Source organism: Bos indicus, chromosome 29 (genome assembly GCF_029378745.1).
Source record: "Bos indicus isolate NIAB-ARS_2022 breed Sahiwal x Tharparkar chromosome 29, NIAB-ARS_B.indTharparkar_mat_pri_1.0, whole genome shotgun sequence".
Taxonomy (NCBI): domain Eukaryota; kingdom Metazoa; phylum Chordata; class Mammalia; order Artiodactyla; family Bovidae; genus Bos; species Bos indicus.
Genome location: NC_091788.1, coordinates 20,522,517 through 20,546,458, shown reverse-complemented (window position 1 = coordinate 20,546,458; position 23,942 = coordinate 20,522,517). Strand labels below are relative to the sequence as shown.

Below are 23,942 nucleotides of genomic sequence, written 5' to 3'. Positions count from 1 at the left end.
AGGAAGATCAGGTGGTCTGGTATTCCCATCTCTTTCAGAATTTTCCACAGTTTATTGTGATCCACACAGTCAAAGGCTTTGGCATAGTCAATAAAGCAGAAATAGATGTTTTTCTGGAACTCTCTTGCTTTTTCCATGATCCAGCGGATGTTGGCAATTTGATCTCTGGTTCCTCTGCCTTTTCTAAAACCAGCTTGAACATCAGGAAGTTCACGGTTCACATATTGCTGAAGCCTGGCTTGGAGAATTTTAAGCATTATTTTACTAGCGTGTGAGATGAGTACAATCGTGCAGTAGTTGGAGCATTTTTTGGCATTGCCCTTCTTTGGGATTGGAATGAAAACTGACCTTTTTTTAAAAATTTTATTTTATTTAACTTTACAATATTGTATTGGTTTTGCCATGTATCAAAGTGAATCTGCCACAGGTATACATGTGTTCCTTTTCCAGTCCTGTGGCCACTTCTGAGTTTTCCAAATTTGCTGGCATATTGAGTGCAGCACTTTCACAGCATCATCTTTCAGGATTTGGAATAGCTCAACTGGAATTCCATCACCTCCACTAGCTTTGTTCATAGTGATGCTTTCTAAGGCCCACTTGACTTCACATTCCATGATGTCTGGCTCTAGGTCAGTGATCACACCATCGTGATTATCTGGGTCGTGAAGATCTTTTTTGTACAGTTCTTCTGAGTATTCTTGCCATCTCTTCTTAATATCTTCTGCTTCTGTTAGGTCCATACCATTTCTGTCCTTTATCGAGCCCATCTTTGCATGAAATGTTCCTTTGGTATCTCTGATTTTCTCAAAGAGATCTCTAGTCTTTCCCATTCTGTTGTTTTCCTCTATTTCTTTGCATTGATCGCTGAAGAAGGCTTTCTTATCTCTTCTTGCTATTCTTTAAATATTTAAAATATTTAATTTTAAAACATGGCTCACTCTTTTTTAGCATTCCATTTCATGTACGTATGATAATTTGTTTACTATTCACCACTTAAGGGACATGTGGGTTATTTCCAGCTTTTGACTCTTATGGATAAAAGTACTAAGCATTTATGTATGTATTATCATTTCTCTTGCTTGAATACCTACAAAGAATTTCTGTCTAATTTATTTTATAAGAAACTATCAACCAGTTTCCCCAAATGACTATAGCATTTTGCATTCCCACTAACCTATTTTTCAAATATCATTTCATGTAACTGTGATAATCTATTTCCATGTATTCTTTTTAATCCTGCTGAAGAATCAGAACCTATAATCTTAGATGGATAAAGACAAATAATTGAGGTCCTAATGTTAGAATGTTTGAAATTGGGACGGCTCTGGAAAAATAGGAATGCTTAATCGGCCATCTGTGGCTCACCAGAATGTCTTCCAAACAGTAGACAAACATGTCTGCTGGGAGATATGTCTTTCTTACAAACACTTTTTTGTTTGTAATAGTCCTCATAAAAAGCATTATCCTAATAAACACTGTTTATTATCTTAACAAACACTGTTCACCTTAACTTCTTAGCATTCTAGCTACTTCCCTCACCTCTTGGAACACTTGCTTGCTACCTCCCCTTTATATTCAATATACAACCAAATATAAACTTGACTGTCAACTGAAACTCATGTTTATTTAATCTTTAACAATTTATAAAATTAAAAATAAGCAGTGAAACTGAGCAATACATATCTGCAGGTATATGTATAGATATACCTCATTTCAATTCAGTCGCTCAGTCATGTATGACTCTTTGTGACCCCATGGATTGCAGCATGCCAGGCTTCCCTGTCCATCACCAACTCCCAGAGCTTGCTTAAACTCATGTCCCTTGAGTCAGTGATAACATCCAACCATCTCATCCTCTGTCATCCCTTTTTCCTCCTACCTTAAATCTTTCCCAGCATCAGGGTCTTTTCCAGTGAGTCAGTGCTTCCCATCAGGTGGACAGAGTATTGGAGCTTCAGCTTCAGCATCAGTCCTTCCAATGAATATTCAAGACTGATTTCCTTTAGGACTGACTGGCTTGATCTCCTTGCAGTCCAGGGGAATCTCAAAAGTCTTCTCCAACACCACAGTTGAAAAGCATCAATTCTTCAGCGCTCAGCTTTCCTTATAGTCCAACTCTCACATCCATACATGACTACTGGAAAAACATTAGTTTTGACTAGAGGGACCTTTATTGGCAAAGTAATGTCTCTGCTTTTTAATATGCTGTCTAGTTTGGTTATAACTTTTCCTACAAGGAGCAAGTGTCTTTTAACTTCATGGCTGCAATCATAATCTGCAGTGATTTTGGAGCCTCAAAAATAAAGTCAGCCACTGTTTCCCTATCTATTTGCCATGAAGTGATGGAGCCAGATGCCATGATCTTAGTTTTCTGAGTGTTGAGTTTTAAGCCAACTTTTTCACTCTCCTCTTTCACTTTCATCAAGAGTCTCTTTAGTTCCTCTTCGCTTTCTGCCATAAGGTTGGTGTCATCTGTGTATCTGAGGTTATTGATATTTCTCCATGCAATCTTGCTTCCAGCTTGTGCTTCATCCAGCCTGGCATTTTGCATGATGTACTCTGCATATAAGTTAAATAAGCAGAGTGACAATAGATAGCCTTGACGTACTCCTTCCCAATTTGGAATCAGTCCATTGTTTCATGTTCAGTTGTAACTGTTACTTCTTGACCTGCACACAGATTTCTCAGGGGACAGGTCAGGTGGTCTGGTATTCCCATCTCTTGAAGACTTTTCCAGTTTGTTGTGATCCACACAGTCAAAGGCTTTGGTGTAGTCAGTAGAGCAGAAGTAGATATTTTTCTGGAATTTTCTTGCTTTCTTGATGATCTAACGGATGTTGGCAATTTGAACTCTGATTCCTCTGCCTTTTCTAAATCCAGCTTAACCATCTGGAAATTTATGTATCATGTTATGTTGAAGCCTGGCTTGGAGAATTTTGAGCATTGCTTTGATACTGTGTGAGATGAGTGCAATTGTATGGTAGTTTGAACAATCTTTTGCATTGCCTTTCTTTGGGATTGGAATGAAAACTGATGTTTTCCAGTCCTGTGGCCACTGCTGAATTTTCCAAATTTGCAGGCATTACTGAGTGCAGCACTTTTACAGCATCATCTTTCAGGATTTGAAATAGCTCAACTGGAATTCCATCACCTTCACTAGCTTTTTTCATAGTGATGCTTCCCTAAGGCTCACTTGACTTCACATTCCAGGATGTCTGGCTCTATGTGGGTGATCACACCATCATAGTTACCTGGGTTATGAAGACCTTTTTTGTATAGTTCTTCTGTGTATTCTTTCCACCTCTTCTTAATATCTTCTACTTCTGTTAGGTCCATACCATTTCTGTCCCTTATTGTGCCCATCTTTGCATGAAGTGTTCCCTTGGTATCTCTAATTTTCCTGAAGAGATCGCTAGTTTTTCCCCTTCTATTATTTTCCTCTATTTCTTTGCATTGATCCCTGAGGAAGGCTTTCTTATCTGTCCTTGCTTTTCTTTGGAATTCTGCATTCAAATGAGTTTATCTTTCCTTTTCTCCTTTGCTTTTTGCTTCTCTCCTTTTCACAGCTATTGTAAGGCCTCCTCAGACAACCATTTTGCCTTTTGCATTTCTTTTTCTTGGGGATGGTGTTTATCTCTGCCTCCTGTACAATGTCACATACCTCCGTCCATAGTTCTTCAGGCACTCTGTCTATCAGATCTAAACCCTTGAATCTGTTTTCCCAGTTTTACTATATAATCATAAGGGGTTTGATTTAGACCATACCTGAATGGTCTAGTGGTTTTCCCTACTTTCTTCAATTTAAGTCTGAATTTGCCAATAAGGACTTTATGATCTGAGCCACAGTCAGCTCCTCGTCTTGTTTTTGCTGACTGTGTAGTGCTTCCATCTTTGACTGCAAAGAATATAATCAGTCTGATATCAGTATTGACCATCTGTGATGTCCATGTGTAGAGTCTTCTCTTGTGTTTTTGGAAGAGGATGTTTGTTATGACCAGTGTGTTTTCTTGGCAAAACTGTTTGCCTTTGCCCTGCTTCATTTTGTAATCCAAGGCCAAATTTGCCTGTTACTCCAGGTGTTTCTTGACTTCCAGTCCCCTATAATGAAAAGGATATCTTTTGCGTGTTAGTTCTAGAAGGTCTTGTAGGTCTTCATAGTACTGTTCAACTTCAGCTTCTTCAGCGTTACTGATTGGGGCATAGACTTGTATTACTGTATTATTGAATGGTTTGCCTTAGAAACCAACAGAGATTTCTGTCATTTTTGAGATTGCATCCAAGAACTGCATTTTGGACTCTCTTGTTGACTATGAAAGCTACTCCATTTCTTCTAAGGGATTCTTGCCCACAGTATTAGATATAATGGTCATCTGAGTTAAATTCACCTATTCCTATCCATTTTAGTTCACTGTTTCCGAAAACATTGATGTTCATTCTTGCCATCTCCTGTTTGACCACTTCCAATTTACCTTGATTCATGGACCTAACATTCCAGGTTTCTATGTATTATTGTTCTTAAAGCATCAGATTTTTTACTTCCACCACCAGTCACATCAACAACTAGGTGGTTGTTTTTTGCTTTGGGTCTGTCTCTTCATTCTTTCTGGAGTTATTTCCCCACTGATCTCCAGTAGCATATTGGGAAAATACCAACCTGGGAGTTCATCTTTCAGTGGGTATGCCTAGATGACTCATTCTGTGTGTGTGTGAATTTTGCGGGGGAGGGTTGAGGAGAGGAACAATAAGCCACTTTCTTTAAATATTACCTTTTAAACAGTACACTTCTTTGAACAGGTTTCGGTTTTTTCTTCCTGCCTAGAATAGCTGGATGTCTGACTCCCAAAGCAGAGATTAAGCTTTTCTCTTTCACTTCTAGACTAGTTGAACTCTTTTTTTGTTTGGCTGCAAAGTTCATTCTTGCGCAGTTAAAGGAATTTTAATCTTGACATTTGAAAATGTAAATGAAATTAAGTCTCTAATTCATGTTTTTGTTCTTACAGTCAAAAAAAATTCAGTCCCAGCTGAAGGAGCTTCGTTATGGGAAGAAGGATTTATTATTTAAGGTAAGCATCTTTCTCCCTACTTCCTCCAGCTGGCTGGTTCAATACCTAAACTATAATACTATTTAGCTTAAATTTAATTTCCAGGTTTTCACAGGAATTAGAGTTATATTTGACTGAATTGAAGGTGCTTTCATTTTATTGCCTACTTAATTAATGGAGATAAATACAGATATGGTTTCCTGGGTACATTCTTAATCAAAGGCAGACTTCATTTCAAGGTGTTTAAAGCCTCTTTGTAAACTTCAATTACTGTAATTCAACATTGAGGAATACTGCCTTTCAGAATGCTTTTACATTACAGTGAGCATATATTGAACACTTTTCAAGAGATCAGGTTCACTGGTGACCTACATTCTTGACTTTCAGAGATCCCTGCATTAGTCTCTTTATTATAATCTTTATATTTAATCATGGTTGATTGATTTTCATTATTTATACTTTCCTTTACAAGACTGTAGGTAGACATCTATCACAAACTATGGTTATGGTTAACTGACTAATGGCCTCCAAAATATATCCATTGCTAATCCCTAGAACCTGTGAATGTGATATTTTATGGCAAAAGAGACTTTACAGATGTCATTAAGTTAAGGATCTTGAGGTGGGAAGATTATCCTAAGTTATCTAGGTGTATACTGAGTATATTGCACACGTTTTTAATAAGAGTAATACAGGATGGCTTAAGTAAAAAAAAAAAAAAAAAAAAAAAACGGATTATGTAACCTTTGGAGAAGTTGGAGGAGGAAAGACAATGCAAAGGATTTTCCCACATAGCCTCTGGGATAAACAGCCCTTTCAACACTGATGTTGCTCGTAAAATTCATTTCAAACTTCTGACTTTCCAAACTCTTAAGAGAATAAGTTGTGTTGTTTAAGTCACTGAGATCAAAGTAGTTTGTTATAGCAGCAAAAAGAAACTAATACAGATACTTCCTTTTATCTCCCTTGAGCAGAGAAGCTGAGCCTTTACTTGTGCTTGTGGTACACCTGCATTCCCAAATGCAGTAGATAATAGAATATTAGGCTTTTCGTACTAGGAATAATACTTTGTTTAATAAGTAAATGTAAATTAATTTGTGTGTAATATCTGTTTTTCAAAAATGTTTCCACTACAGTGATCATTCCAATCTATCTTCAGGTTTAATTTGAGATAATTCTTCATGTTATTTAATGTTTGGAAAATTCTTTAGTTTTTCTGTTGAAAACAGTAAAAAATAACTTCTCACTTTTCTCTGACACATTTACTTTTGGATTAGAGTCATACAAAGGTGTTCCTATGATGAGAACCAATATTTATTAAATTCTTATTCCATGCAAGTCATGAATCTGGGAATATTTTACCATTCAGTCATTCATAAACATGCTTCCTGTCATTCCTTTAACCTCTTTTATAACAAAATGTTCTTTAGCACACCAAGGAAAATGTGAATTAATTCTCATTAATGCTCTCTGACTCTCAGCCCTCTGCTCATTGTATATGATAGATAAAAGAGGAAAATCCAAGGTATTAATGTTTTCCTGTGTACCATCAATCTTTCATACTGAGACTCGCGCTCAGGGTATCTTGACTGTTACATTCAGCTCAGCTTTAGCTTTTTGCAGTCATCAACAACAAATAATTGAAATTGGGGGAAAAAACACAACTGTGTGTGCATGTTTATATTTGCAAAGAAATGTCTAGTTGTTTGATTTGCTCAACACAATAAGATTAGGAATATAATAAAAAAAATTCCAAGCTCCCTAGAGCTGGTAAGTTTGCGGTATTAGGCTGGGAGATTTATGTAAAGATAGAAGATCATATGAGGCTTTTTAAATTTTTTGAATATCAATTCTCAAATTGAAGAGTTAGAAAAGTTTGGAGAAAAGAATAGGAAGATCCAATAATTTTCCATGATTTACTTCTTTGTTGTATGACAGCTCTTTGGGCTTCCCTGGTGACTCAGATGGTAAAGAATTGACTACAATGCAGGAGACCCAGGCTCAGTCCCTGGGTCAGAGAGACTCCCTGGAGAAGGGAATGGCTACCCACTCCAGTATTCTTGCCTGGAGAATGCCATGGACAGAGGAGCCTGGCAGGTTATAGTCCATAGGGTTGCAAAGAGTTAGGCATGACTGAGTGACTAACAAATTCACTTTTTTCAAATATAGATTAGTAATTTATCAACTTTCAGAAATTACCCAAATCAGGATTTGTTGAAAATGTGAGACATTATTTGTAAGCCGTGTTATTTTATGTCAGTTTGAGAAGAACACTTATACATGAAATCAGGTGGATTGCATATGAATAGACCATGAAGTTGCATAAATTAGAATGTCATCCCATATTCCCTTCCCAAACAATTTAATCTCTAGATTTTTATTACATCCAATAGCAGGAGGTCTAGAAGCATGGCAATTTTTTAGCTAAATTAGCTTATTTAGTAGCTAAACTATGTTAGCAAGGACCCGGAGTTGTTTGTCTATATTTCAGACTTTTTCATATCATGATAACTGACTTGTTCTAAACTTTAATTCCTCATTGTACAATGATAGTGTCTAAAGATCTATGTCACTGTGTACAGAGTCAAAGAAAAGGGTGTGGGGGAAACATTTGTTCTTAAGTGTCATAATTTTTATAAAGGAAGTACATTTTTAAGAAGTCTCCCCAAACTTGGGTGTGCATCTATGTATAAAAGTGAGACTTAAGTGTTTTCAACTTCTATTGTGAAAAACTGCTTTTTTTTAAGAAACCTAAATTGTTAATGGAGAACCACCCAGACAATTTCTGCTGTAAGGTACTCATTCACTCATCTTGGGACAGCTTACATTTATATCATCTCATTTGCTAACTTTTGTATTAACAGTGCACATTTTAGGTATTGTATAAACATGTTAATTGAATGAATGAAAACATACCTACATATGTACATGTACATGAATATGTAGGCCAGGGCAGTAGATAGTAGAAACATTATAATTTTGTGACCAGAATCTATCCATGCACTCATTCAAATGAGTCCACAAAATATTTTTGGTAATAACTTGCTGAATCTTGAGATAAGTAGTAGAATATTTTATTTCCCTGAAGTAGTTTCCTGAGCATCTATTCAATTTTGAATAGATTTGATGGTTTTTAGTGAAGATAATATGTGAAGGAGCAGTGCTTACCACTAAAGCACATGAATTTTATCTTAAAAATAATGGAATGTGCTGACAGTTGCAAGGCAGGTTGATAAATTCAGTGTCCTTATTAATGTTTGAGGGCTGACTTTTGACTGAGGAAGGCAGCCAGCAGCAGTAAACATTCTATATTAAGGAAAGAAGTGAGGATCTGCAGATTATTTGCCCAGGACTTGAGTACTTTTTATCCTCCTTAATTCAATTTGGAGTTGACATTCTCTGGAATACCTATGCTCCATTGTGCTATTCTGTTTTACTTTTACATATATCTATTTTTTTAATTTCTATAGCATTATTTTCTCATTATAGAAAAATGTCAAAACATGTCTAAATGTATAAGGCCAAACAAACAAATAAAAGCCCCAAACACTTAAAACCCATCACTTGGAACATACTCAATATTTTGAAATTTTTATTTAAATAAATAAATATTAAGAAAGAATTTTTTTTTAAGTAGCCCAAACCAAAGGTGCTGTGTAATTTATATTCAATTTCTATATGTACTATAGGGTTTATAAAATATTTAACAATTATTTTATTTTTCACTTTTTCTAACTTAGTATTCATATTCTATATTATTTTTATATCACTATTTAGTTCCTTTTGTATTAGGCATATCTGCTTTGTGATTAATATATGTATCTGTTAATAATAATAATATGTACATTATATACATTCTGCTTTTTTACATAATTTATAAAGGTATCTTTTATTTACAAAACAGAAACACACTCACAGACTTACAGAACACACTTAAGGTTACAGGGTGGAAGAGGAGGGAGGGAAGAGATGGGGAGTTTGGAACTGACATGCACACGCTGCTATATTTCAAATGGATAACCAACAAGGACCTTCTGTTGGTTATAGCACAGGGAACTCTGTTCAATATTATTTAACAACCTAAATGGGAAAAGAATTTGAAAAACAATAGATACATGTATATATATATAACTGAATCACTTTGATGTATACCTGAAACTAACACAACATTGTTAATCGACTATACTCCAACACAAAATGAAAAGTTTTAAAACTGTGTATTATGACAAAAATTGTGTATTACAATTTTAATTCATGCTTTGATGAAAAATGTTTTCTTATTTTTAACTTGAGGTATAGTTTTTATTGAACATGTATCCAACTATAAAGTAATTCACTAAAGTTATTGAAAAATTGTAATGTTATTGATACCTGATATACATTATTTTTGGATTTGGATTTTTAACTTGAATGGAGGGTAGCTGACAAAAATAATCACATATATTTAAAGGATACAACATGATTTGATACACATATACAGTGTGGGATGATTATCAAGATTAACTAACAACCCTCACCTCACATAGTTAACTGTTTTTCTGTATGTATAAGAGAGTGATTTAGATCTACTCTCAGCAGTTCTGAATGATACAATACCCCATTGTTAACCATAGTTCCCTATCCCATCAGTGTATTAAGAAAAAAAAAATGTATTTAATTAAGGCTTTTTTGGACATATCCAGAGAACTGGGCATTCTCATTAAGGAAACAAGAATAAATGAAAGAGGCTTCTGGTGGCACAGACAGTAAAGAATCCACCTGCAATGCAAGAGACTCAGGTCGGATCCGTGGATCGGGAAGATCTCCTGGAGAAGGGAATAACTGCTCCCTCCAGTATTCTTGCCTGGAGAATCCCATGGACAGAGGAGCCTGGTGGGCTACAGTCCGTGGGTTCGCAAAGAGTTGCACACAACTGAATGACTTAACACTTAAGTAAATATATTGGTCTACTGAGGCTGACATAAATAGTAACTTGGACCCAGTGGCTTAAGAACAAAAATTTATTTTCTCACTTTCTAAAGGCTGGAAAGTCTGGGATAAGTCTGACAGGTTTCTGTTAGAAACCTGTGTCCTCACATGGAGGAGAGCTAACGAGCTCTCTGATGTCTCTCCTTACAAGGACACTAATTCTACAATATCAGGGTCCCACCCATATGACCTCATTTAACCTTAATGACCTCCTTATAGGTCCAGTCTTCAAGTACAGTCACATTGAGGGTTAGGCTGTCAACATGAGTTTAGGGGAGACAGTTCAGTTCATGGCAGTGATTAAGTAATACATAAAATAAAGCAGTAACAAACCTTGAGAAATTATAAAATGAAAATTACTGTTTTAATTTGCCATAAAAATGATTGCTGGGCAATTTAAACATTTACTTTGAAACGTAATCCATTTAATTTCATTTATCAATACTTACTTTTTGTTGTTGTTATTTGGGTCATTTCAAAACAATTTACATTAATGTTTCCTCAGTTCAGTCTCTCAGTCACGTCCAACTCTTTGTGACCCCATGAACCGCAGCACGCTAGGCCTCCCTGTCCATCACCAGCTCCTGGAGTCCACCCAAACCCATGTCCATTGAGTTGGTGATGCCATCCGTTCATGCCTCAAAATAAGTCTATGATCACTCAGGGTATGTGACACTGTCACCTTATCATGTATCAGAAAAACAAGACCAAGAGAAGGTAAAAGACTTGTCTGAAATAATAGAACTAGTAAGTGGCAGAGTGTTATTCTAATCTAAGTCCTGTGACTCCACTATGTCACATTTTTCACAGTTATATTTCTACTTTGATTCTTGGGGGGATTTATAGATTATACTTTTCAGAACTATTTTCTACTGTACTCAAAAATTAAAAGGGCACATAGAAAACAGACTTGTGGACACAGTGGGGGAAAGAGAGGATGGTACAAATTTAAGAAAGTAGCATTGACATATATAAACTAAATATATATATCAGATCAGATCAGATCAGTCGCTCAGTCGTGTCCGACTCTTTGTGACCCCATGAATCACAGCACGCCAGGCCTCCCTGTCCATCACCAACTCCCGGAGTTCACTCAGACTCACGTCCATCGAGTCAGTGATGCCATCCAGCCATCTCATCCTCTGTCGTCCCCTTCTCCTCCTGCCCCCAATCCCTCCCAGCATCAGAGCCTTTTCCAATGAGTCAACTCTTCGCATGAGGTGGCCAAAGTACTGGAGTTTCAGCTTTAGCATCATTCCTTCCAAAGAAATCCCAGGGCTGATCTCCTTCAGAATGGACTGGTTGGATCTCCTTGCAGTCCAAGGGACTCTCAAGAGTCTTCTCCAACACCACAGTTCAAAAGCATCAATTCTTTGGCGCTCAGCCTTCTTCACAGTCCAACTCTCACATCCATACATGACCACAGGAAAAACCATAGCCTTGACTAGATGAACCTTTGTTGGCAAAGTAATGTCTCTGCTTTTGAATATGCGATCTAGGTTGGTCATAACTTTCCTTCCAAAGAGTAAGCATCTTAAATATATATAGAGACATATATAAAATAAATAAATAGTGGGAAGTTGCTGTATAACGCAAGGAGCCTAGCCTGGCACTCTGTGAACTGGAGGGGTGGTATGTGGGGTAGAGAGGCTCAAAAGGACGGAGATACATATATATATATATATATATATATATATGTATATATATATATATATAATTATGACCAGTTTGCTTTATTGCAAGACAGAAACCAACACAACATTGTAAAGCAATTACCCTCCAATTAAAAAATATTTTAAATTTAAAAAGTATTAAAAAGGCAAATATGCATAGATGGAAATATAACTTGTCCACATAAAAATAATCTGTCAGAAACTAATATTCAATGCATTTGCTTGAAAATATAATGATTTTTATTACAAAAATAAGATGTTTTCAGTTTAGAATTGGTAGTTGCTTAAAACAGCAGATTCTTTTCTAACTCCCTATATTCGTATTATCTACTCTACTAGTTTTTAAAACTACAGTATTGTTTTAAAAGTATGTTCTGTGGTTAAAAAAGGAGAAATTTAATTGACCTTGCCCAAATCAACCCAACTTTTCAGACTTGCTCCTCCCCCATGCTTTAAAACATAAAGCCAACTAGCCTGACTTATTTTCTTATTGTTCACCAGATAATGGAATATATATGCATGTTTAAATGTTTTAAATATATGCATGTTTCTTAGCAGAAGTCATATCAAATTTAAGTCTACTAAACTTTAATTTTTCTCCAAAAATTATATTCCAAATACTGAAAGTCACTAAAAGTGCAGGACTTTAAAAGAAGCCAAATGCAGAACTTTATAAAGTGACTTACTGTGATTACAGAACTTCAGTCTAAGTTCCAGACTTCATGTTCATTCAGTCCTCTAAAATTATTGGTTGAGAACGCATTATCTGTCAGGCACTGAGCAAAGTGGGTTTTTTCCATTTGACCAAGATTCCTTCACACTTCAAAGGGATTTAAAGTCAGTGGATGAATTTCAGGACGATATTGATTCCTCAGAATTTTTTCATAATTCTTATAGATTTGCATATGGCACTTTTCTTGGAGAGGAGCTTATATAATTTATTAGATTATCAAATGATTTATACATATCCAAAAGTTAACAGTTTAGGAATCATTGCTCTACATCCTGGCCCTCACCTTCTACCACGTTAAGCATGTTTAGGCAGTGATAAGCAGAGCCATCTCTGGCTGTTATTGAGAATATTGTGCTTATTCCAAGTTTCTGTGTTTTCTTTCTTTGTTCACTTATTAGAAAACTCAGGTGTGTTCTATAACTGCCAGGTTGATTCTGTTAGAAATTATTTTTATAAAATTTCTATAACTTTAAATAATATTTTTAAATTTTACCACTTTAATCACATTTTATCATTAATTCATAATTTGAATAAAAAGTTATGGCCTATCACATAGGAAAATAAAACACGTTAAGTGGCTTAAGCCAGGTATTGTAAATACATTTTAAAAAAGTGAATCTCTGTGTGTGTCCCCACCGCATACCCTGTGCCTGCCTATCTTTTACCTTGCTAATGATTCATGGGGTTCTTTTCCATTGAGCTTAGATCTAGTCTGGGCATCATTCTCATTCCAAGCAACTCCTAAATGTTAGTCACAGTTGGTATCTATCTGCCATCCCTGAATGAGCTCTAACTATTTTGCATGTAGCCAGTCTCCAGTTTCTAGAAAGAGACTCTGCGGTATTTGCTCACTATTTCCCTACCATTGTAGCAAATGACAACCATTACACGTTGCAAAGTCTTTGTACAGAAAAGGTCTAAAGGCTAAGGAATTTAGGGAATAAGTGAAAGTGAAGTCCCTCAGTCGTGTCTGACTCTTTGCGAACTCATGGACCTACCAGCCTCCGCGGTCCATGGAATTTTCCAGGCAAGAATACTGGAGTAGGCTGCCATTTCCTTTTCCAGGGGATCTTTGCAACCCAGGGATCAAACCCAGGTCTCCTGCATTGCAGACGGATGCTTTACCATCTGAGCCACTAGGGAAGCCCACTTAGGGAATAAGGCATAAGTGTGAATCTTTCTGCAAAAAATCTAAGTGAGTACAATGAACTTTAGACCCGCCCTAGAACATTTCTTCTTGGGTCTAAGATACTAGAATGAGCCTTGAACTGCTGACCTTTGCTACCCCTTCTTCTTCTATCCATAATTTTCCATATATGTCTGGGTTTATCAAACTATCCTCCCACTGTGAGTGGCCCTCAGTCTTTGCTAGGTTCAGCTGACTTGGCACAGGTACCTGCTTGGATCATATATAGAACAATGGCATCATGAGACCTTTGGGAAAAATCACCTTTTTCTGTGGCACTTGACAGGGAGACTGCTATTTCAGTTCTAGGCACAACAGCCAGCAATTGCTGCACTCCTTTCTTTAGGTCCTAAATAAATGCTTCTATTTTAAGTACATTTAAACATTTTTTTTTTTTTCAGTGAGAGACATCAGTTTCTTCTGAGTAGTCTAAAAGTTCAACCTGTACTTCTGATCAGAAGTTGTCTTAAGTTCTGAAATTATAGATTAGCAATTATAACCTTTCATAGAGTCAATTTGAGCATTAGGCGTACTGCTCAAGGACATGTGCCATCCCCAGATAGCTTTTCATCTCTAATTAAAATAGAAAGCAATTACAATACTATCTCTGTGCTAAACATAATTCTTTATTTTGAATATAAAATGAAAAGAACAATGAAGAAAACACACAGCAATTTCATGCATCATACAGTTTTTAAATGCCTTGTTTTCTATATCCTTTATCTTAACAGTGAAGCCAACCATAATTTTAGAAAACAAGGGCAGATTTTTGTTCTCCTTTGAGTACTTCTTTTGGTAAGACATTTAGATGTTCTCCTTTGTCTCGGCAGGAGACATTTAAGAAGCATATTTGTGAACCTAACTTTTCATTCCATTTCATTTCATTTCACTGCTGTTGCTCAGTTACTAGGATGTTTCTTAAACTACGCATAATAAAAAAGAAGAAAACAGTTACCTCTGAAGGTAATTGAATGGAAAGCTGCTGCAACAGAAACAATTTAGAATAATTTTAAATAGGAAAATTCTCCATAAACTTCATAGTTTATGAAAAGGAATATGCTGCTTATGAAGGCAAGAGCAGAATCTGTTAGTAGTGCATCCTGGGAGTCGTCTTCTGTATCTTCTTCCCTACTATTGTCATTCTAACTTAACAAACCCCATTTGAAAAACATATCAGATTAACTTGTTACATAAATTTTCAACAATATAGAGCCTTCACATTAGAAGGATCCTGTAACACACCGAACTCCAGTTCTTGCACAGTATTGGCTATTATCCCTAATATAATGATTCCCTGGTGGCTCAGTGGTAAAGAATCCACCTGCAATGGAGGAGACAAGGGTTCGATCCCTGGGTTGGGACGATCTCCTGGAGGAGGAAATGGCCACCCACTCTTAATATTCTTGCCTGGAAGAATTCCATGGACAGAGGAGTCTGGTTGGCTGTAGTCCATGAGGTCACAAAGAGTCAGACACGACTGAGCACACACACACGTCCCTAAAGGCATTGACTCTGCTTGTAAATGTCCAGTGATTAGGGTTCACAACATTCCAAAGCAGGTGTTTTCCTTCTTACAGAATTCTGATTATCAAAGAATCCCCTTCTCACACTCAAGTGTATTTTCTTTATATACCTGATTCCCACAGAGATGCCAAGCTCATTCTAATAAGTTATGTATTTTTCCCCCACAGTCTCCTCTTGTGGTTTCTTCCTTATTCTTTGTCTCTAATTGCCCTTTCTATTCTTCATGCCCTCACCACTAAGACGCCTTCAGAAGGAGAATTTCATTATATGATGTAATTGTTTCTCAGTCTGAAAAATATTTGTGGTTTCTTAACCAAGAGTAGAACTCAGTTTACTGCTAGTGATGAAATAACCTGGGGAGGTGAAGTGGGGTGCATTATTTGAGTAGGCAATGAAACTCATTTCAATGCTCAGAATTCATGCTCCTTAAGCCAAAGCCACCATTTACAGTCACTAGCACACATTTTTCAGTTTTCTTCCCAATCACGTAATCTCTTCCTTTTTTCTTATTGAGGCATACTTGACAAATGACAGTGTGTTGGTTTCAGGAGTACAACATAGTGATCTGATATTTGTATATGCCACAAAGTGATCCGCAGAGTAAGTCTAGTATATATCCATCACCATAAATAATTGCAGTGTGTGTGTGATAAGATCTTTTAAGGAAGATTTATTCTCTTAAAAACTTTTAAATATCCAATTCAGTCTTACTAACTATAGTCACCATGCTATGCATGGCAACCCCATGACTTTTTTTTTTTCAAGTTCTATTTTTTTAATAAGATAGAATAACATTTACTTTTTAAATAAAAGCGATACACAATAAACCTAAAAATACAAAATAAAGTCACAATTTTTCTGGGAGTTTGTACCATATGGCTCCCTTTACCTATTTCATCCACCTCCCATCCACTGCCTCCAGCAACCACCAATAATCTTCTCTTTTGTGAAACCATGATTAGCATATCCTCCCATCCTGCCCCAACCATTGCTACTCCACTCCTCTAGAAGTAGAGTATGAAGAATCCCTGAGGCTGGAAAAATCCATATGGGATATATTATATATGTGTAGAAACTCTATAATTATGTAATATTTGGGGTGAAATCTTTTAGCTTATTCAGTGCTTCTTGCAGCAAGTTAGATAAAACTTGGCACAATTAAGAAACACTTACTGTGGGGCCTAAGAGTGCTTTGCAGGCTACAAGAGAAAGAGAAAACAGCACAGCTAAGACTCGTTTACAACTTTGACCAATCTATGTGTAAAAAGTCTTATGTCAACCCTAAGCATCATCTACTGAATATTTATTTTGTGTATTTCTTCTTCCTTAGTGAATGTAGCTTGATGTGACAAAAATAGTATGTGCTTGCAGTTAGGGGATCTGTGTTCTTTATTATTTCTTTCCCTTGAAAGTGAAAGTCGCTCAGTTGTGTCCGACTCTTTGCGACCCATGGAATATAGTCCATGGAATTCTGCAGGCCAGAATACTGGAGTGGGTAGCCTTTCCTTTCTCCAGGGAACCTTCCCAACCCAGGGATCGAAGCCAGATCTCCCATGTTGCAGGCAGATTCTTTACCAGCTGAGCCACAAGGGAAGCCCAAGAATACTGGAGTGGGTAGCTTATCCTCACACTGGGGTCTCCTGCATTGCAGGCGAATTCTTTACCAACTGAACTATCAGGGAAGCATCTTTCTCTTACCTGGAAATTAAGGTTAATTAGTCACATAGCCTTGTTGGGTATCAATTCTGTCAGTAAACTGTGGATAAGATCAATACACACACTTCAGAGGTATTTAATAGGATCAAATGAGATTGTATATCAAGTTAATTCTGTAAAATATCTTATAACCATTCCATTATCAATGAGTTGTTTTTGTCTTTTATTTCCAGAGGGAAATATATTTTTTTAGATAATACTAGATCACTTTTTCAGAGTGAAACTATTGTTCTTAGTTGCATTCAAGAATTATGTCATAACTTTTCGACTCAAACCTTCATGCTTTGTAGTCCCCAGCATATATAAAACTTTATGATATAGAGTTGTTTGGGAAGCCTGGAGAAGAACAGTTAGTTCATTTTCTTCGTTTTAGGCAAATGTGTGTGTATACAAACACAGACACATACACATATATACAAAGGCAAAAGGATCTTCAGAACATTCTAGAGAGATCTCATATTTTTAAAGTATTTATATAGTAATGAAATACTAAATGATAAAGCCTTTTAGAAATGAAATTGTTGGGATACATTTTTTTCCTAATAAAGTTTTACATAAGTTTTTTTATTTTAAAAAAATGGGATGTAGAGACCAAGAACTAGATGCAATTTCTTAATATAATTGCACTTGACCATTGTTTGGAACAGAGATGGGAAAGATGATAGTCGTCTTCTTTCAAACTGCCTTTAACGTATTGTTTATGGGAATAATAAATGGAGATTGTCTCTACTCTAATCTCATTAGTTAGTTATGTAAGAAGCCTTTGCTTTAAATAATTTGGTTTCTTGCTTGGTTTTTATCTTGGACAAATTTGATATGCTGATATACTGATAATTTATTCATTAAAATCTATAAAATCTAAAATAATAATACTGAATTTAGTCCTCTTTTTCTTTTTGTTTCAAGTTGAGCAGAAACTGTGTTAACTCATTATTATAACACTCCCCCTTTCTTCATGTGTTGAATTTGCTCATATTTTAGTTGCATTGTGGATAACTGTGATCTTATATGTGATGTTTTCACTTATCTGAGCCCTTTTATTTGCATACTGCTTGGATTTTAATGTTAATCTGTAAGAGTCTGGTAGTAATCAAACACAGTCTTATAGACTGCCTATTCAATTATGGTTATTTTAATAATGATACTCAGCTTTACTGAATGAGAATGGTCTGTTGGTATTTCATAAATTTTAACATAATGCAGGGGCCACCCATATGTCTTGTTAAAAGGATATTCTGAGTCCGTGGGCCTGGGATGGGGCTTGAAATTCTGCATTTCAAGCAGGACCTTAGGCAGTGCTGACTCTATTGGTCTATGAGGCCCTAGGGCATTTAATTAATCTGATGTTAAAGGGTTTTACTTTTCTTTTTCTTAATTTAAAAATTCTTTAGACATTGCGTTAGAGAATGAAGGAGCGTTTGAAATGAGATGATCTGAGTTCCCTTTCAGACTTTTCAGTTAACTTACGAATGTTTCTTTTGTATATGAACCTTGGAAAGCAGGTATTTGCATTTGTTATTCAACATCTGTCCTCCTCCCCCTGCCCTCCTTTACACTGATCATAGCTGACATTTTGTAGCAGACATAAGAGAAACAAAACTGACTGGACTCCCTCAGTAAAGGAGATAGGCTAGTTTATAATTAGTCTTAATACATTATGGTAAGTGGTTTTTTTTTTTTTTTTTTTCTGAAGTATGGTAAGTGCTTCCCCCGCCCCCAAAGCAAAATTAGTTTATTTGGGAGGTGAAAGGGATACCAGAAGGAGACTAGGGAAGTGAGTTAGGGAAGGAAAGAAGGTCAGTAAAGGGTCCATTATCAAGGCATCCACAACTGAGAGTGAGACAGCTCCATGGGAAAAATATGAAAATGAGACCATACACTTTAGAATAATACGCTTGTGGCATGCTGATTCCCAAGAGTCACAGGCTGGGGCCTGTTCCAAGGTGGTGATAATTCTTCATTACTTCCCACTGGCCCTGAGCATGGCCAGAATGTCTTTTAGTGGTTGGGGATGGGGTGGAGGAAATCCCTCAGTCATAGATGCAGATACAGGCACTTATCCATAGTCAGGAGCACACTGAAAGATTGGCAAGTATAACAGTGTAGTGGCATAATATATTGTCATTAAATATGAAAAATAAGTAAGCCATGTGCGTATTTATAAACAGAAAAAGTTGTCAAACAGCACAATACTATCATGCAGTGTCTATAACCATGCAAAAGCAAAAACTAGTTATGTCATTAGAATACACAGAATCTTATCTACCACTCTTGGAAGATAGGGCATGAGAGAGATCAGTAGGTCAATTACTACATCAGGACCAGCATCATGGAAGAGTGACATTGGGTTCGATCTTGAGGGCATTGCAACAAAGTCTACGCTTGACATTTACTCAGTAAATATTTTGAAATGAAGGAAATAGGAAAGGAGAGAAGATTCAGTAAATGAAGAATGCTATCTTTCTTGAGAAAACAGCATAACATACATTACTATTTAATAAGTTATCGTAGAACTTTTTTGAAATACATGGTAAATGTGGAAAGAAGCTAGAAGAGATTGAGAAGACAAAATGATGCCAAGTCATGAGGGGCATTAACGGGCATATTAATAATTTTGACCACATTAAAAGATGCTCAACATCACTAATTATTAGAGAAATGCGAGTCAAAACTACAATGAGGCATCTCCTCACCATGGTCAGAATGGCCATCATCAAAATCTCTTGTTGTTCAGTTGCTAAAGTCATGTCTGACTCTTTGCAACCCCATTGAGTTCAAAAACAATGGAATATTACTCAGCCATAAAAAGAACAAAATAACTCCACTTTGATTGTTGTACTGAGTGAAGTAAGTCAGATACAGGAAGACCAATATCACAGGACATCAGTTATATGTGGAATCTTAAAAAAAGGATGCAAACAAATTCAGTTACAAAGCAGAAGTAGAATCACCGATATAGAAAACAAATCTACGGTTACCAGGGGATAAGGGAGGGGAGGGATAAATTGTGAGACTGGAATTGACATATATATACTACTGTATATAAAATAGACAACTAATAAGAGCCTACTGTAGGGCTTCCCTTGTGGTCCAGTGATTAGGAATCTGCCTGCCAGTGCAGAGGACACAGATTTGATCCCTAGTTCGAGAAGATCCCACATGCTTCAGAGCAACTAAGCCCATACACCACAACCCTTGAGGCCTGCATGCCCTAGAAAAGCCACTTCAATAAGGAGCCGTGAGCTGCAAAGAAGAGTGGCTCCTGTGTGCTGCAGCTAGAGAAAGCCTGCGCACAGCAAAGAAGACCCAGCACAGCCACAAATAAATGAGTAAATAAATCTTTCAAAATAGAAAAAGAGCTTACAGTACAGCACAGGGAACTCTACTCAATACTATGTAATGGGCTCTATGGGAGAAGACTCTAAAGGTATATGTATAACTGCACAGTTGAAACTGCTGCTGCTAAGTCGCTTCAGTCGTGTCCGACTCTGTGCAACCCCATAGACGGCAGCCCACCAGGTTCCCCCGTCTCTGGGATTCTCCAGGCAAGAACACTGGAGTGGGTTGCCATTTCCTTCTCCAATGCATGAAAGTGAAAAGTGAAAGTGAAGTCACTCGGTCATGTCCGATTCTTAGCGACCCCATGGACTGCAGCCCACCAGGCTCCTCCATCCATGGGATTTTCCAGGCAAGAGTACTGGAGTGGGTGCCGTTGCCTTCTCACTTGAAACTTAAGACATTGTAAATCAAATACACCCAATAATTTTTTTAAAGAAAATAATAATTTTGAGAGGAAAGTGTCAACAATTTTATGAATAGTTGCTTCTCTTTGTTAGTGGGAAAAATGGTCCATTTCCTGATGGTTTGTATTTGGATATCAGCTTCCCTCTCGGATCTCTCGGATTCCTTCTCCTCCTCCCATGGGGCCTGGGCCATGGCTTATCTTTCCAGTCAGTGAGGTGTATGCCAGCAGCAGCTTGACACTGAGTAGGTGCTTCTGACTGATCAGCAGGCCTATAGGTTCTGGTTCTGTTTTTGTTTTTTGGTTTTTTTTAAACTGGTTAATGACTTAAAAATGTCTTCTGACTTCAAAGTAGATATAAGACTAAAGGAGAGAAGAAAGAAGACTGATGATATAGAAGCATTATTCTCAGACAGCAGACCAAAAATAATATAAAAACCCACATTACAATCTAATATTTTCATATTTCTTTTTAATAAGCAATTTAATGAAAATAGAAACTATTGCTACTTAATGGGGTATAAAATTTTTCTCATTTAAAATTATCTACTAGGCTATGAAAAGAGAAGTAGAATAAAATATTCTGGGTATTAAGGAAAAATGGGAGCACTTGGATCTGTCTTACCTATTTTAGGCATTTAGTAAGCCTGTATTTTATTCACAACTGTTCTTACTATCTTCATCTCCAACCCATATAAGAGATAGGATTATGCATCAGTTAGTAGCAGAGACTCTGGAATCAGGCTTCTGTGTCAATTTCAGTATGGATTTGAACAAGATAAGTAAACATATGTCCTTTTTTCTTTTCTCACCTGTAAAATGAGATTAATGATAGCTTCTATATAATACACTTATTTTGAGAATCTAATGATACAATAGTATCTGATACATGTTAAATGTGCAGTTAGTATTATCTATTATTGTTTAAAAAACAGGATCATTCTTTTGATCATAATATTGATAAGCATGATTTTGTGATTCTAACACTAACTTAGGTAGAATCCAGACTTTCTACTCTTGAGTTGAATAACCTCATTGAGCTGTTTTTGCAGCTGTAAAATGGCAAAATCATTACTACTCTGTAGAAGTGTTGGTCGTATAGATAATGTATGTGAATCAGCAACTGCCTTCATCTTCCTTTCTAGTTTATTTTTTCTTAATATATACAGACAGAAATATAAAATTTTTGCCCCCCCCCCTTTTAATGTTGCTCATAGGCAAGGCTGAGAGAAGATTGAGAGGTACTGTTTTTCCCTCCATTTGCCAGTTAATCATTACTTTGGTTGTTTCCCGTTTGGCACTATTGTGAATAATGCTGCTATGAACTCTCAAACAGGAGTCTTTGGTGCACACATATTTCCACTGTTCATGAGTAAATTCTGAAGTAAGATAGTTAGGTCATATTGCTATGTTTAATTTTGTGAGAAACTGCCAAATGTTTTCTAAATTGAATGTATAGTTGCGTTCCTAGCAGTAGAGTGTATCAATGTACTCTACTTTCCTGCCAATACTAGTTTGGTCAGTCTTTTAAATTTGACCTTTTCTAATCATGTATCGTCATCAAGCATAATAATTTATTATTTGCACTTCTCTAAGGTTAATGATATTGAATAATTTTCATATGCTTATTTTACATTTATATATCTTCTTTGAAATGTCTATTTAAATATTTTGTTCTTTTTATAAAAGTGTTTTATTTGTGTATTGGATTGTTTTCTAATAACTGAATATTAATAGTTATTATATATTTATCCTACGTAGAAGTTCTGTATCAGATGTATATTTTGCAGGTGATGCCTCCTACTTTGTGGCTTGAATTTTCATTTTCCTAGCTGTGACTTTCATAGAAGGAAAAAAATGTCTTATTTTTTATTAAATCAGTTATAAATGTTCCTTTGATATTAAAACTTTTTTTGTCTATCTAAGAAATATTTGCTTAATCCAGGGTCATAAAGTGTTGCCTCTTTGGGCAAGGTTTGTGTTTTCTTTTAGACATTTTATATTTTTCGGCCCTATACTTAGGTCTGTGGTCCACTTCATTGAGTTTTGCATAAAGTATGAGTTGGTGAATTGGGAGGACCTTTTCTTCTATATTGATATTCAGTTGTTTCAGTTTCACCATAATTTGTTTTTAACATCGTGGTGATTGAGCTGAGAACTGACCGATGATGGTAAGAAGCATACCCAGAGCAGTGCAGAAACACACCACTTCATTCATGGGTTTCTACGTGGGAAGTCCACATACAACTCTCTTGATTAGGGGTATGCTATGACTCCTTGCTCTTACACTGCAGTGCAACACTTAGGTACTTTGAAACTAGACTATGCAAAAAATTTGCCACTGACTACAGTGATTTTAGGCAACTTCAACTTCTGGGTCTTAATTTCTTCATCTGTAAAATTGGGAGAGCTCATATCTTTCTTCAGTGCCTTATAAATGTTACCTCTTCTTACCCGCCTCTTCTTCCTTCATCTTTTCTTCCATTAACATATTGTTTCAATCAAGGAAAATGTTTTTTGCCCAGTTCTCTTCTATGCTACTGTAATGTAGTGCTCTGAGCTCAGCTGTCCCGTGCTGGGTTTTACTGTAATTATCTGTGTGTCTGCAACCTTTCTTTATAGAGGTAAAAACTCCTTTTTTTGTGAAAAGAATTCATCTAATACTGATTTATTCTAATTTATCTAATAAAAAAATTGCATGCTGCTGTTCCTGCACTAATTGCTTCACCTATATGCTATGGGCTAAAAAATAATAAGGTATAGTTTTTCATTCAAAAATTCCACAAATAATAATAGCAATTACTATTTTAAATGTCAAATACTGACCAATATGCTACTAACATACTTACATGACTATATATGATCTTTCCTTTAAGGCAGTGGTTTCCAAACTTACATGCCCCTTAGAATCATGTGAAAAAAAATTTTTAAGAAATTCCAAAGCCCTGGGCTTGACTCCATACCAATTAAATAAAATGTCTGGAAATGGGGCAAAGTATATTTTTACACTTTCCAATTACCTTCAATAAACCGACAAGTTTGGGAACCACTGCTTTAAGGCCATTCCTTCATTATCAACCACAGATTTCAGATGAAGTAATTGTGTGTCTCTAAGAGATTAAAGCATTCTGACTCCAGGACCCCATGCAGTCAAACATTATGTTTTATGAATTGCAATTAAATTATGCATATATAAGATTATATATTCACATACACATACTTATAAAGTAAGCATATGTCATGTATAAAGACAGATTGGAAATATATGACAATTGATATAGAGAGAAGAAAAATTGGAAAATGTCATATCACTTTTGAGGATGGTTGTTGATATTGTGGTTGGAGCATTTAAGAAACA

General features: G+C 36.1%; 1 protein-coding gene across 3 annotated transcripts in view; it reads left to right on the top strand.

Annotated features, from left to right (window-relative positions):
• LUZP2 (leucine zipper protein 2) overlaps positions 1-23,942 on the top strand; it is a 517,925-nt gene that overhangs the window by 400,358 nt on the left and 93,625 nt on the right. For all 3 annotated transcript variants that reach the window (XM_019955362.2, XM_070783149.1, XM_070783150.1), the window contains one exon: positions 5,001-5,063. In XM_019955362.2, the coding sequence (XP_019810921.2) occupies positions 5,001-5,063 (63 nt within the window). The remainder of the gene's footprint in view (positions 1-5,000; positions 5,064-23,942) is intronic.